We start from the raw sequence: 18,874 nt of genomic DNA, 5'->3' as shown, positions 1-18,874 counted from the left end.
AAACAGAGACCAGGAGGCAGCTGGCTTCCTAGTCTTTGTTGACGCTATTGGCTTCGACACGTCCCCTGCCCTGGCTCTGCTTTGCCAGCCTGCATTTGAGGCTGAAGAATTTCTCCACGTCAATGTCTCAAGTGTGGCTCCGGCACATCCATCACCGCTTTGCTTTTGGATTACAAAGTTAACCTTAGGACGCGAGCCTTACGCGGGCACCGCGCTGCATGCAGACGGGGAGCCGGGAGGAAGGTGATAGCAGAGAGGATCGAGTGGATGAAAAAATGGTTCTTTCCCATTAAACTGGACCTGATGTGTTCTTCATGAAGCAGGCATCAGCTGAAAGAGAAACATTTTCTCACCCACAGAGCGGCCGATGGCGAGGGCGAGGGGAAGTGTGGAGGGGATGGGGCGGGCGTACGGGTCTTCCTGCGTCAGCATCTCAGGTTGTGAGAAGGTTGGGGCGCATGCCACGGTGGGGGCTGCAGGTGTTTACGCAGACGCCGGGCTCGGAGACCTTTCTCCTGTGGGTGATGGCTCTGGGTTTTGTTAAAAAGCACCTTGGACTTTCCGAGGTCTCCTCTCCTCCATCTCCAACGCTGTGCTGCTTCTTTGCAGGTTTGCCGAAGATGCAGGTCATCAGGAGCTACACCGGGACGCCACCCCCCGCGCCCCACGAGGGGCCCCCGCTCCACATCCAGGCCGGGGACACGGTGGAGCTTCTGCGGGGCGACGCGCACAGCCTGTTCTGGCAGGTACGGTCTCAGGGCGCCCGTGGACGTGAGGAGGGGCCGGTCACCGCGGGGGGAAACGGGTTCTCACTAACCTTCCTCACTGCGACCGATGCTGCCGTGGCAGTGAACGTGGCACACGCCGGCCACACCCCAAGGTGAGGCTCCGGCTCCGGCTTCCTGCCGCTGGGTCTGCGGAGGGTCCCGGTCAGTCCCTGTCTGTGGCCGTGACGCCGTGTCCTCGCCCCGCTGCCTCCCGTCTCGGGGCCCAGCTTGTGCCGTGTCCTCCCTCTGAGGGTCCAGGGAGGGGGCTGATTTTCCCGTCTGCTCGGCTTCTCACTTGTTAGGGCGGAACGATGACTTCCACCCCCTTACACGCGGGCCTGGAGGCCGCGGCCTCTTCGTACCACGCGGTGCTGCTGCCTCCTCCTTCTCAGACGCCATCGCCTGTCCTTCCGCTCAGCGGACGGGAGCACGAGGCCGCCCTGCTCTGAGGGTAGGAGGATGGCTTGGCAGCTCTCAGGAGGAATGCGAACGGGTCGATGACAGCCCGTGCGTGTCCGCTGGGGGAGGGTATGTGATAGGAACCGGGGCAGCTCGTGTCAGGACAGAGAAACACAATTAGCACGTTTATTTCAGGCCGGCCAGGGTGTATTGCGTGTCAGCCCCGTCTTCACCGCTCAGACACGGCTCGCACGCCGTTACCGACTCCGGCGGCTGCTCTGACATCGGGTCTCCTGGCTTTGGGAGGACCGCTCAGGCTTGCTGGCGCTAGCAATGCGTTTGAATTTTCAGAGACGTGTTAAAAGTTCGTGTGCATTTCCGGCAAAGAGGTGGCACGAGTGGGAATTGTCCTGCGGTTCCCTCTAAGCCAGTCGGAGGAATCGGCGCAAACCGGCGCTCTTCTTTGCTCTTGATCGAAAGGAGCCGGGGAAGAGGAAGGACTGGTTGAGGCCAGGCCTCTGCAGCCGCTCAGCTGCGTGGCGGGGGCGGCTCACAGCTCCGGCTGACCCCGCCGGGGGCTTCGCACATGTCAGCACCTCAGCCCCTTCCAGGGATTGGGCTGTAGTTGGTCTGGCTGAACGCAGGCGGGGATAATGTGTGTAGAACCCCAGATCCATTTAATGCGAGCCGCTGACTAGAGGACACACCCAGTGGTAAGGTCCCGTGGTAGTTGTGGCCACTAGCCCCAGCTCACCAGTTAGTTAGTCATTGGTAATAAACCAGCTTATTAAGCATTTCTACAAAACGTGGTGTTACAATAAACGCAATGCTTTGGCTCTGATAATTACCAAACAAAGGGTACATTTTCAAAGAACTGGATGCAATTAAAGTGTACTTGCCACAGCCTTCGTACTGAACCTGACTGACTTGTTTTCTTGGATTCACAAGGCACTTTGAGGCCTTGCAATGCTCCTAGGCTGTCATGATACAGAATCAGATTTTGTTTTGTGGTCGGGACCTGTGGCAGGCACCTGTAGGAAACTGGCCTGAGTGTGGTCTTACCAATGGAATGTTCTAGAATGACGGACTCTTTCCTCCTATGGGGAGAACGCTGCTGGTTGGACCCTTTGGAGTCACGTGAGTCTGTAGGGATGTTCATGGCGGACCCACACGCATCATTTTGCCGGTGCATGCTCACAGAAGGCGGCTGCTTCATGGTGTGCATCCTGCAGGAGCTGCTCCTGCACTGGGCTTTTAAACGGGCTTTGGGGCAGGTAGTTCCTCAGCTCCTCTCTCGGCTGCTGCCCGTCGGTTCGTCCTCATTTGAGGTTGCCGGAATCTCCACCAGAGGAGCGGGTGGAGGCTTGTCTTCCCTGGGCTGGGAGGTGGGAGAGCAGCTCCCTCTGCTGAGGGTTAGTCACTGACTCTGCCATCAACTAGCCCCGTGGTCTGCAAACCGCAGCTCGCGAGCCACATGCGGCTCTTTGGCCCCTTGAGTGTGGCTCTTCCACAAAATACCACGGCCTGGGCGAGTCTATGTTGAAGAAGTGGCGTTAGAAGAAGTTTAAGTTTAAAAAATTTGGCTCTCAAAAGAAATTTCAATCGTTGTCCTGTGGATATTTGGCTCTGTGGACTAATGAGTTTGCCGACCACTGAACTAGCAGAATAATGTTCAGGAGATGATAAAACCCCTGGGGCCTCGGCTTTATCATCTGTAAAAGGCAGAATAAAATAAAAATGTGCTCACTACTGCATAGGGAATAAAAGCTGTCACGGACACAGGAGTTCTATCGCAGTGCTCTTAAACGAAGCTTCTCTCTGTCAATCCACCTATCATCCATCCAGATACTAATAACATGCCTACTATGTGTCCAACTCTGTGTTTCGTACTGGCAGGACCCCCAACAAGACAACTGGTATCTAACCTCGTGGTCTTAACGATCTGAGGACTGGTCAGAGCTCACAGATGAGATCTGTTTCTGTTCTACGTTTTCTGGTAGGGTGTTTGTCAGTCACATTGTCACCCGTCTGTCTAGCGGTAAACCTGTGGAAAAGAATCTAGATTAGTTATTGGGATGGTACAGGGGCTTGGCATTGGAGTTTAAACATGGCTTTCGTCCTGGTCACGTGCTTCGGCTTATTTGGAAATGTTCAAGAAATGATGCTTTGCTAACTAAACTGTTCTCTCCTCTGTTTTTTTTTTTTCAAGTGAGTCACTTCCCACGTTAGTGTAGAAAGTCGGATATTGTAGACGGACACGTTTTCTGAATACTCTGTCCAAAGAATGCAAATCGTCCTCCTCTGTCTATCAGGAACGTTCTCTGAATAGCTATTAATCTCGTCTGTCTTATTATTATAACCACAGTAATTTCCAGTGCTATTGAAGTGGGTGGGCTATCTGCGGTTTTATTGTAACTTCTTTCCAACAATGAGCTGCCAATTAGCTGTAAAAACGGTCTCTGTTACATCTTTGCATTGAGGAGACTTATTTGGCAACGTTTTCTTTCTTCTTTGTTCTCTCCCCTTTCCTTGGAAGTTCTGTGAAATTGTCTTCAAGTGAAGTGAGGGGAGGAGAGGAAGTGGGCAGTTAGGGCAGTTGCCCAGGTCAGGCTTGAGGCATCCTTTGGACTGAGTGTGACAACACGTAGAACAATTCTGATCATGTCACTGGCTGAGGATAAACCTGTTGCTTTCAAGTTGTTCACAAGGACTTAGTAATGAAGGAGAACATGCTTCATGACGAAAGAGATTGTTCAGATAAGAAACTTCATTTTCCCAGGAAAAAAATACAGATAATCGGGGGTGGGGGAGAGAGAGAGGGAGGGAGGGGGAGAGAGAAAAAGAGAAACAGGTAAATGTAATATCATGCCATGTCATATATGATTTGTATACAGTAGAGTGCTTCATATGTGTTTTCTTCTTAGAATTAAGCTTGCGAACAGTGAGGGGTTTTATTCTCCACTGTCATTGATGAATGCCCCGTGTCCCACAGGGAGGATTTGGTAAGCTAATTGGAACCAAAAGGCAGTCATAAGTGGTAGAACTGTAACCACGGTGCCAAAAAAATACATTTTTATCTACAATGAAAGTTAAATAACCAGAAAGTAGTCATGACTCTTCACACTTGCAGACCAGGCATCCACATGGTCTTGAATCCAAGAAGTGGACATGTGTTTGCACACATTCTGATGAATGCACAGACATCCCCATGCAGAGGGTAGATTCGCTCTGTGGTTTCAAGGGGCCAAGTGCACCCATCTATAGGATGGCATTTGCGGAATTAGAACCAGGCTCTCCCCAGACTTCCGGTCCCCTCCCTCCACCCCAGGCGTCAGGCGGTCCTCCTTTGCTTCGGAGGTTGTTAATAATGGTTACACGTCTGAGGGAAGCACCTCTTTCCAGCAGTCTCCTTCTGCTTTGGCAGAACCATCAGGAATCAGAGCCTGGCTTTATGTAGCAGTGTTTTGCTTTAAACATTTTTGTAAGTCTTTGCCTCAAAGAAAAGAATGAAAAGTCAGGAAATAGAGTGAGCTTTTGGAGAGTCTCAGGAGGAAGGACGCACCCTGCCCACACTGACTCCAGAGGCCCGTGGCGGGCGGCCAGCTCTTGCCTTGGCCCAGGCAACAAGGTGTTAAACTCCGCTTTCCCGCGTCTTCGCCCACAAGACACTGTGTCCCCAGTGCAGCAAGGTGACCCTTGTCTTCCGTCACCTTGTCAAGGATTTCTGCTTCCCACATGACTGCTGTATTTCATGTTCAAACAAACAACAATCCAGACTTGTGTGTGTTTTTTTTAATAGATGTGTTTTTCTCACTTTAACCCGGGGGGAGAATGAAGGGTTCAGTGGGAGGAATCTTTTTCAGAAGAGGTATGTTTTCTCAGTCCTTCAGTCATGGACGTATATTTTACCTCCTGCCTGAAATGTCCTTCTACCTGTATTCTCTCAGCTGCATCTTCTTTATCATCGAGGCTCAGCTCCGTTCTGCACCTTCTCTGAGCCATAAGGGCTTCCATCAGACCCCCCACCGTGCTGTACCCCAGTGGCCTGTTCACCCTTCTCCCTGCCTGGTTAGAGGACTCCGGAGAGCTGAGACCTGAGCTCCCGTCTCTCTATTTCTAGTCCTTAGATGAAAATAGGCATCCGGTCCACGGGCTTAGAACCGATAACTGCTCAGATTTGCTATTTTCAGAACATGTTATTCACAAGTTTTCACACTCGCTGTTTATTAACTCAAGTTACTCTTTATGTTGTTATTTGAGAGACCATTAAAATATTCATTCATCTCATCAGATCTAAATGCATTTCTGTTCCCTCGGGATAGTCTTAAAGCTGTTTAACCTTGTGGCCTCAAATTCCTCACCAATAAAATGGGGATTTGAGCACTTAAATGACGCACAAGGGTGGTGTAAGAAATCATAGGAAGTAAACTTGAAAGAAAATGGAAAAGGAGAAAGAGTAGATGTCTGTGTGATGGTTGGTGATTTTGAAAGCTATGCTTCATTTTCCAGAAGTGGGGAAATGATTGCCAGGTTGGGTTTTATTTATTTTTTTAAATTTCATCTTTCCATTTATAATTCCAAGAGTTTCACACATATAAGACCACTCTACTCTCCCTATTCCTGTACTCAATTCTTGAAATTCTTTGATCAGGTATTAAACGTTCTTTTTTATAATTAGACATAAAAGCACACGCGATGCATTCTTAAGGAAATAGTTGTAAACAAACAGGCTGAAATCATGAGCCCCGGCCTCAGCCCTTGCGTGAGACCGCACCGGCCGTGAAGGAGAAAGCGGGGGACAGAAGGACAGACAGGTTTACAGGAAGCAAACTGCCCAGGGAATGGTTTGCTGACTTGTGGACTCAACTGTGGGAACTGTTGGTGTTTTGTGTGGGAGCCTTAAAGCAACCAGACCCCCACGGGGGTCCTGACCCAGCCCCTCCTGGGGGCCGGAAAGGGAGTTGCAGTGGGGTGGAGTGAGTAGGTCCTTCCTCGCAGGACCTCTGTCTGCAACCTTCGTAGTCAAGTCACATCCAAGGATTCTTTGCTTTGCCCTTGATCCGGAGGAGACCTTTCTAGTCCCTTCTGGACCACGCAAGACTGTCAGCTACAATACAATCTTCTAAGACTATGTAATTGTTTTCTCCTGATCTAAAATCCAAGTGTCCGCTGCACCATAGTCAGCGGCCAATAAAAACACGAGAGAAATAGCTTTACAAAGGTCAGATCCCTCCTGCAGAGACGGGTTCCTGCCCCGGGACACGCTTCACTGCTGCTTTATCAGGGAGTGAGCATCTCTGGGAACCGCTTTCCCAGCCCGCATTCCTGCCCAGGGCATTTCTTTGTGAAATCCCGAACCTGGTTTTTGCTGGAGCACAGTTTCAAGGTGCTCCTCAGTTGACCTTGGCTTTGCTTCCACACTGCCTCTCACCACTTGCCCGCCTCCTGTGTGAAATCGGAGGAGCCGGGCAGCGTGAGGTGGTGGCTGTGGGATGAGCAGCTCTGGGAAAAGGCTTCCGTGGCTTCGTATGTGCTGTTCATCACGAGACCGTCGTTTGACCAGGTGTTTACCTGAGACGCTCACGTTCCATCAGGGCCCCGTTACGGGAAAGGAGAAGGCAGAGGGTGCCTGTCAGGGGACAGGGGCCGGGAGAGAGGCTTACGGGAGATGATAGACGGTAGGGAAGGCCCGGAGGGAACATTTCCCCGGGGTGATTGCCAGCTGGCTCTGATTGCACAGATCATAAATGGAGCTGGTGGGAATGTTTCCAAGTGGACAGACGGTATGTTTTCCGGGACTTGGCGAGGCTCCCAACAGAGTGGGCGAGGTCCTAATTGTTTACCCTCAAGATGGACCTTTCTGGTTAGCAATTCTTACTGGTACTTTTCCTGAGTGTGGTCCAGGGCACAATGCAGGTCATCGTGTGTACCTAGAGGAGGACACTGCCCTCTAAGTCAGACAGTGACTGTCACCTCTTCGTTTTCCAGTAGAGAGGAGCATTGTTGGGGGAAGTGCTGAGGAGTTCTGTGGTGGCCCCTTTTCTTCCGTTATTTTATCACCCCGGACGCTAGGGTCTGCGTGATTATTAGACATTTGTGTCAATCACAGAATCCCTTCACTGGGCCATCGGCCTGCAGGTGCATCTAGCCTGACTATTGATTTGATACCACGGTGGTTTCAGTAGAGTGTGCACCTACCCTTAGAGGCGTTGGACAAAATAATTGATCAAATTATAACGTCCACTGAATTTTAGTGATTCATGGTCATTTGATTTCCTGAAGAATAAAGGAATGGATGTAATTCCTAACAAGTCAAACCCTGTGTGTCCTGGAAAATAGAGGACTTCACACGGAGTTAAAATGAAGGTCATCAAGGACCTGAAATGTCCTTACCTTCTATAAAGAAGTGCAACCAGATTAAATCACCGACACACACTGTCCCTCATTTGGAATGTGTGGATCAGATGCTTCTTGGCAGCAGGAACTTGCCTGTAGGGCGTGGGGAAGATGCTCAGGTAAGCAAAGAACGTTGGTGGTCAGAGAGACCTCAGAAATGCTTGGGTGTCCAGCTGTCATTTCACAGCTGAGGATGCAGAAGCCAAGGAGGTGAAGTGACTGTCCCAAGGCCAGAGGGCCAGGAGTAGAACCCCATGCTCCCTACTCGCCATCCATATCTGATGATTCCTCATCAGACTCTTCCGACCCTAAATTCTGCAACCAACTATGAAGATAACCAAAGCAAAAGCCAGTCAAGGGAGTGGCAGCGTCTGAGTGAGATCCTTGAAGATGGTAGCCAGGTCTATTCATTTTTAATCCGCCGGTCTCTAGCTTAGTGCCTCAGCCATACTGGGAAGTCAATACACTTTGCATGAAAGCACTAATTCTGTTCTTGGTAGAAGATCACATTCTTTAACCATGTCTGATGTTGCATGAGCATAATGTGTGTTGAGCTGTTCCTCAGAATATTTGCTCTGTGATCACGATGATTAAAGCCACCAAATATGCCTGTCTGGCGCGGCTCGGTGGTTGAGCGTCAGCCTATGAACCAGGAGGTCATGGTTTGATTCCCGGTCAGGGCACATGCCTGGGTTGTGGGCTCCGTTCCCGGTGAGGGAGGGGGGGCATGCAGGAGGCAGTCATCAATGATTCTCTCTCATCATTGATATTTCTGTATTTTTCTCCCTCTTCCTCTCTGAAATAAAAATATATTTTAAAAACAAACAAACAAACAAACAAACAAAAAAACATACCTCCAAGTATAGTTGTTTGCCAGGATTAGAATAACAAATTTCTATATTTCAGACTTTGGTGAAGCGGGTTTATTTGGTGTTACATGGCCTCTCCCCAAACAGGATTCCTTCCAAGACGTGGTAGAACCTTGCTCTGCGTTCCAGATTGGTGTTAGGTAACCATGTGGGCTTGGGTTTACCTACGTGCAGAGGGGCTTGCGCTTGCCGAGTTGTTGGTTTTCCCCCCTCTGGTTAACAATCAAAGTTATTCTCACCAGGAAAACGCAGTTATAAGGTTGGGATTTAGGATTGCGTCCTGGACAGTATCTTACCCAGCGAGTCCCTTCCCTGCGGGGGATGTCCAGGAATGCATGTTTGGATAATACGGAGAACGTTCCACAGAGTTTCACTCTGCTGTGACATTCATCTCACAGCTCGTACGTGTGGAAATACAGCTTACGGCGTTTTCGTGTTTTTTCCTTAGTGTGCATTTCACAACTTCACTTTTTTTTTTTTTTTTTTGAGTTTTTGACACTTGCGTCTGCCAAAACTTCAGAGATGTAATCAACACAAACAACTGTGTGTTCGTTGGAAGAACCTTCCAATACCCTTGAGGGATTAGTCCTATATTTTGATGACTTGATATAATTATAATCCCTTACAAATGATAGATACATTTAATTTTAAAGATGTTAGACAGAGATGCAAGTGTCTTTTTCTCTTCGTCATTCAGAATTCTAAGCCATGACAGCCCCTTAACTACAAATGAACCGAACTAGCACTATGACTTCCATACCTCCTGCGTGTTGACAGTTTTAGGTACTGGACAAAAGTTAAAGATCCTATTCTCATCCGACTGAGAGACCACAAAAACTCCTTTCTTACGGCTTTGTTCTTCTGTGTGTGCGCATGAATATTTTGGAATTCATTGTAATGACCATTCAGTGTAACCATATGCAATTGTGCTTGGCGCATTTTCAGGGTAATCGCTAGTGGGAAAATGCACATCTCACTTATCACAGAGGAAGCAATTACGCTGGAGGAGTGGGCCTCCGTGCAAGGAAGCATTAGGGCATTTGAGACAAAGAAATGGCCTATTTGGAATGCAGTATTTCCTGTTCAGCAGAAAATTCTGAGAGTCTCTGTTACTCGTGGCTCAGCAAAGCTGCCTAAAAGTAAGGAAGATGGTGGGACTATACACAGGACCCGGCATTTCTGTTTTAGTAACACTAACAGGCCACCTAAAAAATGAAAATTCAGAAGTGAAGCAATCCATTGAGAGTAATTAAAAAGAGTATTGTCGGAATAATGGGAAAGAGATATTTTTAGCGTTTACCGAGCGTTTTCACACCTGTTAACTCTTTGACGCTTGTTGCCCTGGTGAGGCACGCATGGCAGATCTTGTCATACCCTTGTCTGAGGCTGCGCCATGTTTTAGGCAGAGCTGGGAGTAGAATGAGCAGTTCTGATGCACCTCCCCACCGGCTGATACTGCCTTTCCATGCTTCCCAGGACCCCGCACTGACAGACATCTAGCTGATGACAGCGGGGGCCACAGATCACTCTTTACCAACGACCGTGACAGACAGGGACTGTCCTGGTCCTCTCTCCTTTGCCTGTCCTTTGGTTCTGTCGCATGTACTCACAAAACCTGTGAGAGGAATTCCAAAAACAGTGCTTGCTGCAAGCTAACCATCCACCCACCCACCCATCCACCCACCCACCCACCCACACACCGACCCACCCACCCTCCCACCCTCCCTCCATCTCCTAATCCATGCATCCACCGCATCTAATCTATCTATCTATCGATCGATCGATCTCTCTATCATCTATCTATCTCTACCTACCTATCCATCCAGTCAGTAAGCTCATGTGTATATCTGCCTCTGTTCCCATAATTCGGGGCCACCCTGTGTGTTTTGTTCCCCACACGCTCTCACTGTGTCTTTCCGGCAGTCTGAGAGTGACGGGCAGGCTGACAGTTGCTCTGGCCATTACCCAGTGTGATAAATTGCTCGGTAATCTCCCCAGCACCATCGTGCATACGTTGAAAGTGTTTAGGGCATTGTAACTTGGGGGAATTTCCGATCTTTCATAAATAACCATGCATCTGTCCCTTTAATCATGCAGCTTCCCACGTCTGTTTCCAATTGCTCAGCGCTGTTCCGGGAGTGCATTAGAGCCCGGCCCCGTGGTATTATGGGGATAAATGAGCCACGGGGAAAAGCCGCTGTATTTTTCTTAAAGCAATTCTGTCCCCTTCCTACAAAGTCAGGAGCGAAGCAATTTGCAATTAAGATTTCTGTAGGATATTCTCTGTCGTGGAAAGCCATCCCTGTCTGCGGGTTTTGAAAGCGCGGTTTTTGTACATTAATACTTTTCTCTGTACAGGTGGATTGGAAATCTCACTTCTGCCAGCAAATTCAAAATAGTGTTAATTCATTATGATTCACCGTGGGTTCTTATAGAAGAAAAATGAAAAGTAGTTATAACCTGAGTTCAGTTAGAAATAATTAAGTGTCTGATATGCATTTATATTGATGAGGTCCAGGAATTCAGGGAAAATTGTCAATAATTTTAGTTTGACATGCTTTTCTGCAGGAAACAATTTCCTTTTCAGGGAAAAATGGCATTTTTTTAATGAATTCTAATTTAAGATTATTTTGTTTCCAGTCTGTTCCCATGTGTTTAATGAAGATTATGAAGTCACATCTTTTTTCTCATATACGGCCCATAACCCAGTTTCTCAGGTTCTTCCTGAAAGAAAATATTTTCATAGGAATGACCCAACCTGTGCTGCCCCATTTTACAAAAGCGCCATCACTATAATCTAGAGAACGCCCTGCAGAATAAACACACACAAAGACAGCGCCGTGGGGGACATCAGATGGCACGTCATGGCAAGGAGACGTGTGTTCAAGCTGACCTTGAAGTTGCTAAGGGACTCACAAGAACAAACATCAGACAGGAGGGTAGCTGAGAGGAGTCTCGGCGTTTGGAGTAGGCGTAGAAGGAATGGCAAGTGGGTTATCAGGCCCAGAATGAAATGCCCGCACAGGAATGCCAAGGGGAGGGAGACGCAGCTGCCCGTCTCCCACTGCACTCCGAGCCAAGCTCCCCGGGCACACGGGGATGCCACTTCCAGAGGGAGATGGTCTCTGACCACTTGGTCTTGCTTTTCTTTGTGAAAAGCAACAGAGCACGCAGCCTCCAGTCATAACGTGTGACTCATCCGAGGCTCTGAGAAACAGCAGTTGTTAAATAGCAAAGCCAAATAAGCCCAGTTTCCTAAGAACTGTGTGATGACCCGTTCTGATGGTGGTAGTCTGCTTTGAGTAGAGTTTGTATTTCTGGAAAAGAAAAACAATTTCAAGGTTAACGCCATGAGATTATTTTTAAAAGAGGGATTTGATCAACGGTCTCCAAGAATAAATTCTTAAGTATTTTATTTTGTGCGTCAATTTTCCTTAATCTGCTGTTTCTTCTTTTCTCATTTACAGTGCTGTTTGGGTTAAGATCCTCTCCTCCAATGTCATCACTGTTCTCTTCCCTTAATCAGCATCCTACTCCCTTTTCCTAAATCTGAAAATCATCAAAAACATCACCTTATGCTGTGCTTTCCATTTCTACACATCTTGAACTGTCTCTTGTCCTGGAGGAATGTTCTCATGAGTTCTGTTAGCAACACCCATAATAACCACATAAATCGAATCCCTAATTAATTATGGAGCCTGAACAAAACCAATATGATATGCTTGAATTAATGACTATGAAATTGAAAAATAGAATATTGCTTAGTGTCCCCTGGTAGGATTGAGGAATGTAAAGTTAACAAAACCGAATGGTAGTTTGGAGAGTCAAGCTTGAATTCTTAGTTTATAATCATGTTCTGAAACCATGTGTAGGGTTTAACAATCTTAAAAGCTCTCTGCTCTTTGCTTCCGTTCCCGAGCCAGAGTGAGTTCCCTGGATAGGATGCGCCATGCATTGAGGACCCCGAGTAACGGCCGTGTACCTAGTGTTATGGGGTTATCATTTGTGGTAAATTTATTCTTAAATTGGCATTTTTCTCCTAATTCAGGGTAGAAATTTAGCCTCTGGAGAGGTTGGATTTTTTCCAAGTGACGCTGTCAAGCCTTGCCCATGCGTAAGTATGAGTATTTTATTTCTTCTGTTTTGTTGTTGATGTTGTAATTAATTGTGCAAGGATGTGCAATCAATGCTGGCCTGGTTGCTCATTAATTTTGTCAATATGTCTGGAGCGATCATATTATTGTGTGTTTGAATGCTTTGGCCAATGCTATTAAAATTCCCCAATCATTATGATTTGATTGTCAGAAAGTATTTTTTAAAGGTAGGAGAGTCTGGCAAGAAGAAAATTTAACTTAGTGGAATTTATAAAATTAAATTGTCTACAAGGTTTTAGGAGGATTCACCAAAGCTACAGATCAGCTGAACTGTACCGGTTTCTCTCTTCCCCCCGAGGCGAGATGGGGGCCTAATCTAGTCCCAGTCACGCTGGTTACAGAGAGATGTGACACTTGAACTAGTGTGTTGGAAAGCATGAAAGTCGAAAGTTCTTCAATCAAATCTCTAAATACATCTTACTGTGCTTTAGCTTGTCATTACTGTTTACTTAATGTTATAATGACATTTTATGAAATCATCAAACACATTAGGCTGATACAAGGAGAATGCATGAGTATTTACTCAAATATTACGGACGACTATAACATGTACTGTCTAGTGCTTTATGAGATTTATAAATTTCTGTTTAGGGGTGACATTATTTTATCATCATAATTTGCTGTTTAGGGTGGATTTTTCTATGGAACATTTAAAGTTCTTGACTCTAGGTAAATAAATGTTTTTACTAAAATAATGGAGTTGATAGTTTGGGAAAAACAAAACCACCCTTAATCTGTCATAGTTGCCGTATTTCAATCCTTCCTGGATCTCTATACTGGAGCATCTTTTTTTTTAAAAAAAAAATATTTTTATTGATTTCAGAGGGAAAGAGAGAGGGAGAGAGAGATAGAAATATTATAATGAGAAAGAATCATTGATCTGCTGCCTCCTGCACGCTCCACACTGGGGATCGAGCCTGTAACCCAGGCATGTGCCCTGACCGGAATCGAACCATGACCTCCTGGTTCCTAGGTCGGCACTCAACCACTGAGCCCTGCCGGCAGGCTGGAGCATCTTTTTAATGTTACATGCGTGAGCGGCTGCCATCTTTGATTTCAGAATGTCACCTGTAGAATCATTCACTCCACTCACTCCTGCTTAATTCATTTCAAAAGCAGAGGGAATCCGGGAGCATGTGCTGTTCTGTTGATTCTGTGATTGAATTCACATATTTTTTATCTTCTGCTATAATCTTGAAAATCTGTTGAAGTTCACTCATCTAATCAGATAAGCAAAAATGATTGTTTTGCTCGTTTTCTGTCATTTGTATAAACAGGGTTCAGGCTTCCTGTGCTGAGAGCAGTGGCATTTGCATGAGGGCAGGTAGCGGGAGATTGTATGTTCTCACATGACGATGTTGGGAACCTAAAGTCATCAGATCGCGGATACTAAGCATGTCATATTCCAAGTCCACACCATTTCATTTTCTCCTAATCCGTACCTGAGTGCGTGCTGAGGGAATTTCTGAGGCCATGTACATCTTCCCATCAGGAGTGAAACTGTTGAAGATTGATTCCTATTTGTGAAACAAAGGGCGTCAGAAAAGGTTCGCAGGATTTGAAGGGGGGTAACTTACTCCTGATATTTTTGTAATGGATTGAGATTTTAGAGGCGGTAAGGTTAGAAGTGGAATTCATTGGGTCACAATATTTAAATGTTGATAGTTTTAGAGATATTTGACTCTTCATCTGAAAGGACAAAAGAATAACAGCCTACTATGAAACCAGGCATGTTCACATTGGCCACACCTCTGAAATACGATCGCTTTTACTGTTAAAAATGATGCTAACAATATTTTCAATAACAGGATGTTAAGAGGCCCAGGAATATACCTTGGTGCATACATATCACAGAGTCACATGATTCATGAAAAATTTCTGAACAAGAGACAACTTGTGTGCACTCCCGGGTTTATCAACTTTGCGTGTTTTTATTTGTTATTTCACGAGTATTAGTATACCTGCATTGGCTTTGTTCATTGTCTCGTTTCCATAAGCAACCAGAGGGATTTTTCTTTCTTTTTCTTTCGTTGTGAGCTTAGAAAATGTAATATTTTTTCTCTTTTTCAAAAAGAGGAAAAATGAGTCTTTTCCATGACTTTTTCCTGAAAATCAGAGTTTAGACTTTGTGTTACAAATGAAGAGGCCACCTGCAGGACATACTGTTTGCTGGGCCTGTTTCCCAATGTCTGGAGGAAGCGGGGTGCTGTTTGGTTACCCTAACATTTTCCTTTTAATTTTCCACGATAAGACTAAACTGCCTTGATAATAAATACCCTAAGTTTCCAGTTCATATTTCTCCTGTTATCTCTCCCCTTGGAAGTCCAGTGGCAGCGAAATGAATGAAAGGATGGATTAAAGCCAGATGAATTATGCTCTGTTTCCCTGACATAGACCGTGATTCACTGTGTATGCAATGGCCGGTGGACAGACCCGGGGCTGTGCTACTTAGGGGTTTCTAGCTGAGTCAGCTGAACGGAATTAGTGATTGATTTCTAAAAGCTTCCCTTAAGTAAACTTAATCTATTTTGGCTTTTTTATATCCTAGGTGCCCAAACCAGTAGATTACTCTTGCCAGCCTTGGTAAGTATTAAAAATGTTTATGCAGCCAAGTTGAAATGCCATACCCGTAGTTCAAGGGCGCCTTAAAGGAGGGGGTGCCAAACCACATTCCATGTCCATTAGATGGATGGAGGCGTGTTTAAAGGCAACAACAAAAAAACTTTTAAAGACGTATTTTACTCAGTCCTGCTAGTTGCTTAAGAAAATGGCTTTCAGCCAATATGTGGGCTAACAGAGTTAATCTTATATCTAAAAATTAGTTTAAAAAATAATTTAAATTGTTACTGGAGTTTTCTTGAGGAAGATGCTCAAAGTAGATTTCATTTCATACTGTACATAGGAAAGGTGAAGTTTTGGTGTTGTGTATGTGTGTGTGTGTGTGTGTGTGTCTTCCCTAAACTCCCTACAGCTCTCTCTAACCTGGTACCTATTGGCTCCTCTCCTTGTCTCATTCAGTTATTGGATAAATATTTACTGTGTATTAAACATGGTTCATTTTACTCTTGCTAGCTTTGTAGAGCACTTGTGTTTGGAAGAACTAGAGGAAGTCTCTGCATTATTCCTTTTGAAGCGATGGAATTAGTTGGCACAGAAGTCAGGAGAGCTCAGATCTGCCACGAAGTTAAAATCCTGGCAGGTGCTTACTTGTAGCCTCTGCTCTTTTTTGGACACACCACACAGATGCCTCTCCTTGTCTCTTACAGGTACGCTGGGGCGATGGAGAGACTGCAGGCGGAGACCGAACTTATAAACAGGCTGAACAGCACTTACCTGGTGAGGCTCCGGACCAAAGAGTCGGGCGAATATGCAATTAGCATTAAGTAAGTAGGACAAACACTTTTACAGAAATAGAGCTCCCGTTGCAGAACTGCGCAGACCCTCCGACATGTGGAACCCTGCAGTTGAAAACCAAGGATCTGATTACAGCAGGAATAATGCTTCTATCCAGACAGGTCATTGCCACTTGAAAACACCCGTTAGAAAAACACCGTGAAGTGGTGAAGGCTGCTAATTGGCATGTTCGCTCTCGTCAGAACATTGTATTTGGATGACTTGACGTGTGGGTGTTTTTGGTAAATTCTGAGTATAAATGACTAGATTTTGTTTTATTTTGTTTTTCTATATTCTCCAGTGGGACTTACTGAACACACTGAGTATAATGATTGGTCAAATCTAATTTCCCTTCTCCCTTCAAAGATTGGTTGTATCTTCAACCGACCTAGTAAATATATTTGGTAAATTAGTTGTCACCACTGTATTGGCACAGGGATATATTTTGTCTTCTGAATTAATTCCTATACCGTTATTGGGGCATGCCCTCTGGTCATTATTGATTTCTTCTGATTAAAACCACATTTATATTCATAAGTTATTCATTGCCCACAGGTACAATAATGAAGCAAAGCATATCAAGATTGTAACAAGAGATGGCTTATTTCACATTGCAGAAAATAGAAAATTTAAAAGTTTAATGGTAAGCATTGATTAGTTCGTTTCAATCTGTGGGCCTTATTTTTCTCTTATTGGGAAGATCAGTTTAATTCTATAGTTTCATGGAAATTCTGCTCACTGAGAAGTTGTTTGAAGAGAACCATGCTATCATTTGCAGCAGATCCTGAAAATTCTAATTTTAAGAATTCCAGTTGTTTTATAGTGCCCGAGGCATGGTTTTCATTGTAAAGCAAGTTTTAGACAGTGTTTCAGAGTCTACACTCCTTATGAGTCAGAGTAATAGACAAATTCAAATACAGTGACCTTTCAGTTCTCAGTGTGACTTTTGCCTTGTGTTGGATGAAACCCAGCAAATGTTGAATATTCACCTCTGTCCTCCCCTTCCTTCCTCCATGTGTACCTCCTCATTCAGGTGGAGAAAGGTATTTTAAATTATAGCACAAAAATTCGTCATTGTAATTGGTGAAACAGTTCTCACATTCAGGTTCATTTCATATAAAATGCCATATACTGTCACATAGAAACAATTTTTGTATTTTCTGCTATTTTTAAAATATATTTTTATTGATTTTAGAGAGGAAGGGAGAGGGAAAGATAGAAATATCAAAGATGAGAGAGAACCATTGATTGGCTGCCTCCTGCACGCCCCCTACTAGAGATCGAGCCCACAACCTCAGCATGTGCCCTGACCGGGAATCAATCCGTGACCTCCGGGTTTATAGGTTGACACTCAACCACTGAGCCATGCCGGCTGGGCTATTTTCTGCTATTTTAAATGATCTGTGTTCTCCTTCATGACCTTGCACAATTATACATGAACAAGGTACCATTTTTACCTTACAAGATCTCATGGGAACTTTACACTTAAATTGAAATAGTATATATATAATAAATATATATGCAAAAGTTGCTTTATAAGAAAAAAGATTATTTAATAAAAGAAACAATTTTAAATAATTTAATACAATTATTTAATAAAATATTCAATTTAAATAATTACAACCTAGTAGTTGTATATTAGTGGCTAAGAATATTATGTATATGCCATATAGACAATGCCTATACCTCACTATACTGTCTGTGCATTGCTGATAGTAAAGGAGTTCATGTTGCCTTAAGAGCGGTCTCAGGTTTGTTTCTCGGGTTGAGGGCATTTCCTGAGATGATGACAATTTGGACCCAGGTCGTGCGATGCGTGGGTAGTGGCCTCCTGGGCACGTTGAGTAGCATCAGAAAGGACCACTTACTGGTCGGGCCATCAATCCAGCGATCCAGGCTGCAGCCTTCCGGAAAACATCTCAAAACACTTGGCAGATGTTAACATCAAAGCTGGAGCGGAGAGTAGCAGAGCCTCCACGCAGGCAGCGAGCTAGCAGGCCTTCTCTAAGAACCTGGACCGGCGCCACGGCGGGAACGGGGTTTCCAAGAAAGGGCAGCATCCTGAGTCAAAAGGAAAGTCAGAAACCTCGCTACACGGAAATCTCGCCGTCCCCGTTCAAACGCGAAGGCGGGCAGCGAGATCGCGTCCCGGGAAGGGGAAACTGCTCCGGGCCCCGGCCCCCGTGCGGGCTGTGACTTGGTCCTGCTGGCCCCGGCAGGCGGTGCGCAGAGAGGAGTGGGCCTGGGGAGCACCCTCCCGCCTGAGGACCTGGGGCGCACAGATGCTGAGTGACGGCCCAGCCCAGGCATGATCAAAGCGTGCAGAGGGCGCGGGCATCTCCTCGCCCCTGCAGGGCACGCCAGCTCCAGTCTGCACCTGCAGGGCTCCCGGGATGGGAACGGGGCTATCCACGTGTCACAGTTACTAGCAGGCTTCAAGCTGCTGTGGGGCCAACGCTGAGTTCCAGCCCTGCCGGCTCGGGAAGTAACAGCAACGGCAAAACCCCCATCGGAGGAGCCGAGCAGACCGGAGGGAAGGAAGAGTCCCTGGAAAGGGTTGAGCAGTGCAGCTCTGTGCCATCCAGGTCTGCTCCAGAACGTTCTTCGGCAGCTGCGGTCCGATGGGAAAAGCCAGTGATACCCCAGAGACTGGGTTAGTGACAGGTCCTTGGCTGGAGAAAAGCAAGAGACCCAGGACTCAAACAGTTTGCACAGAGAGCAATGCCCTCTTCCGCAGCCATCTTCTGGAAAGGGGGTTAAGAGCACCTGTCCCAGAGCTAACATGAGCAACCCTCACCCGACAGGTGACATGCCACTGCCAGAGACACATGGGTATGATTTCCTCCACATCCGGGATCTTCGGTAAGGCAGACGGCACAGTCGGTGCAGGGGAGGG

General features: G+C 46.1%; 1 protein-coding gene across 2 annotated transcripts in view; it reads left to right on the top strand.

Annotated features, from left to right (window-relative positions):
* Positions 1-18,874, top strand: part of VAV3 (vav guanine nucleotide exchange factor 3) — a 170,352-nt gene that overhangs the window by 132,494 nt on the left and 18,984 nt on the right. For both annotated transcript variants that reach the window (XM_079761402.1, XM_079761401.1), the window contains exons 20-24: positions 610-746; positions 12,480-12,545; positions 15,134-15,168; positions 15,852-15,968; positions 16,534-16,621. In XM_079761402.1, the coding sequence (XP_079617528.1) occupies positions 610-746; positions 12,480-12,545; positions 15,134-15,168; positions 15,852-15,968; positions 16,534-16,621 (443 nt within the window). The remainder of the gene's footprint in view (positions 1-609; positions 747-12,479; positions 12,546-15,133; positions 15,169-15,851; positions 15,969-16,533; positions 16,622-18,874) is intronic.

This window comes from Cnephaeus nilssonii (assembly GCF_951640355.1).
Source record: "Cnephaeus nilssonii genome assembly, chromosome: 21".
Classification (NCBI taxonomy): Eukaryota; Metazoa; Chordata; class Mammalia; order Chiroptera; family Vespertilionidae; genus Cnephaeus; species Cnephaeus nilssonii.
Note: the sequence above shows the minus strand (reverse complement) of the source record. Positions and strands in the feature narration are given on the sequence as shown.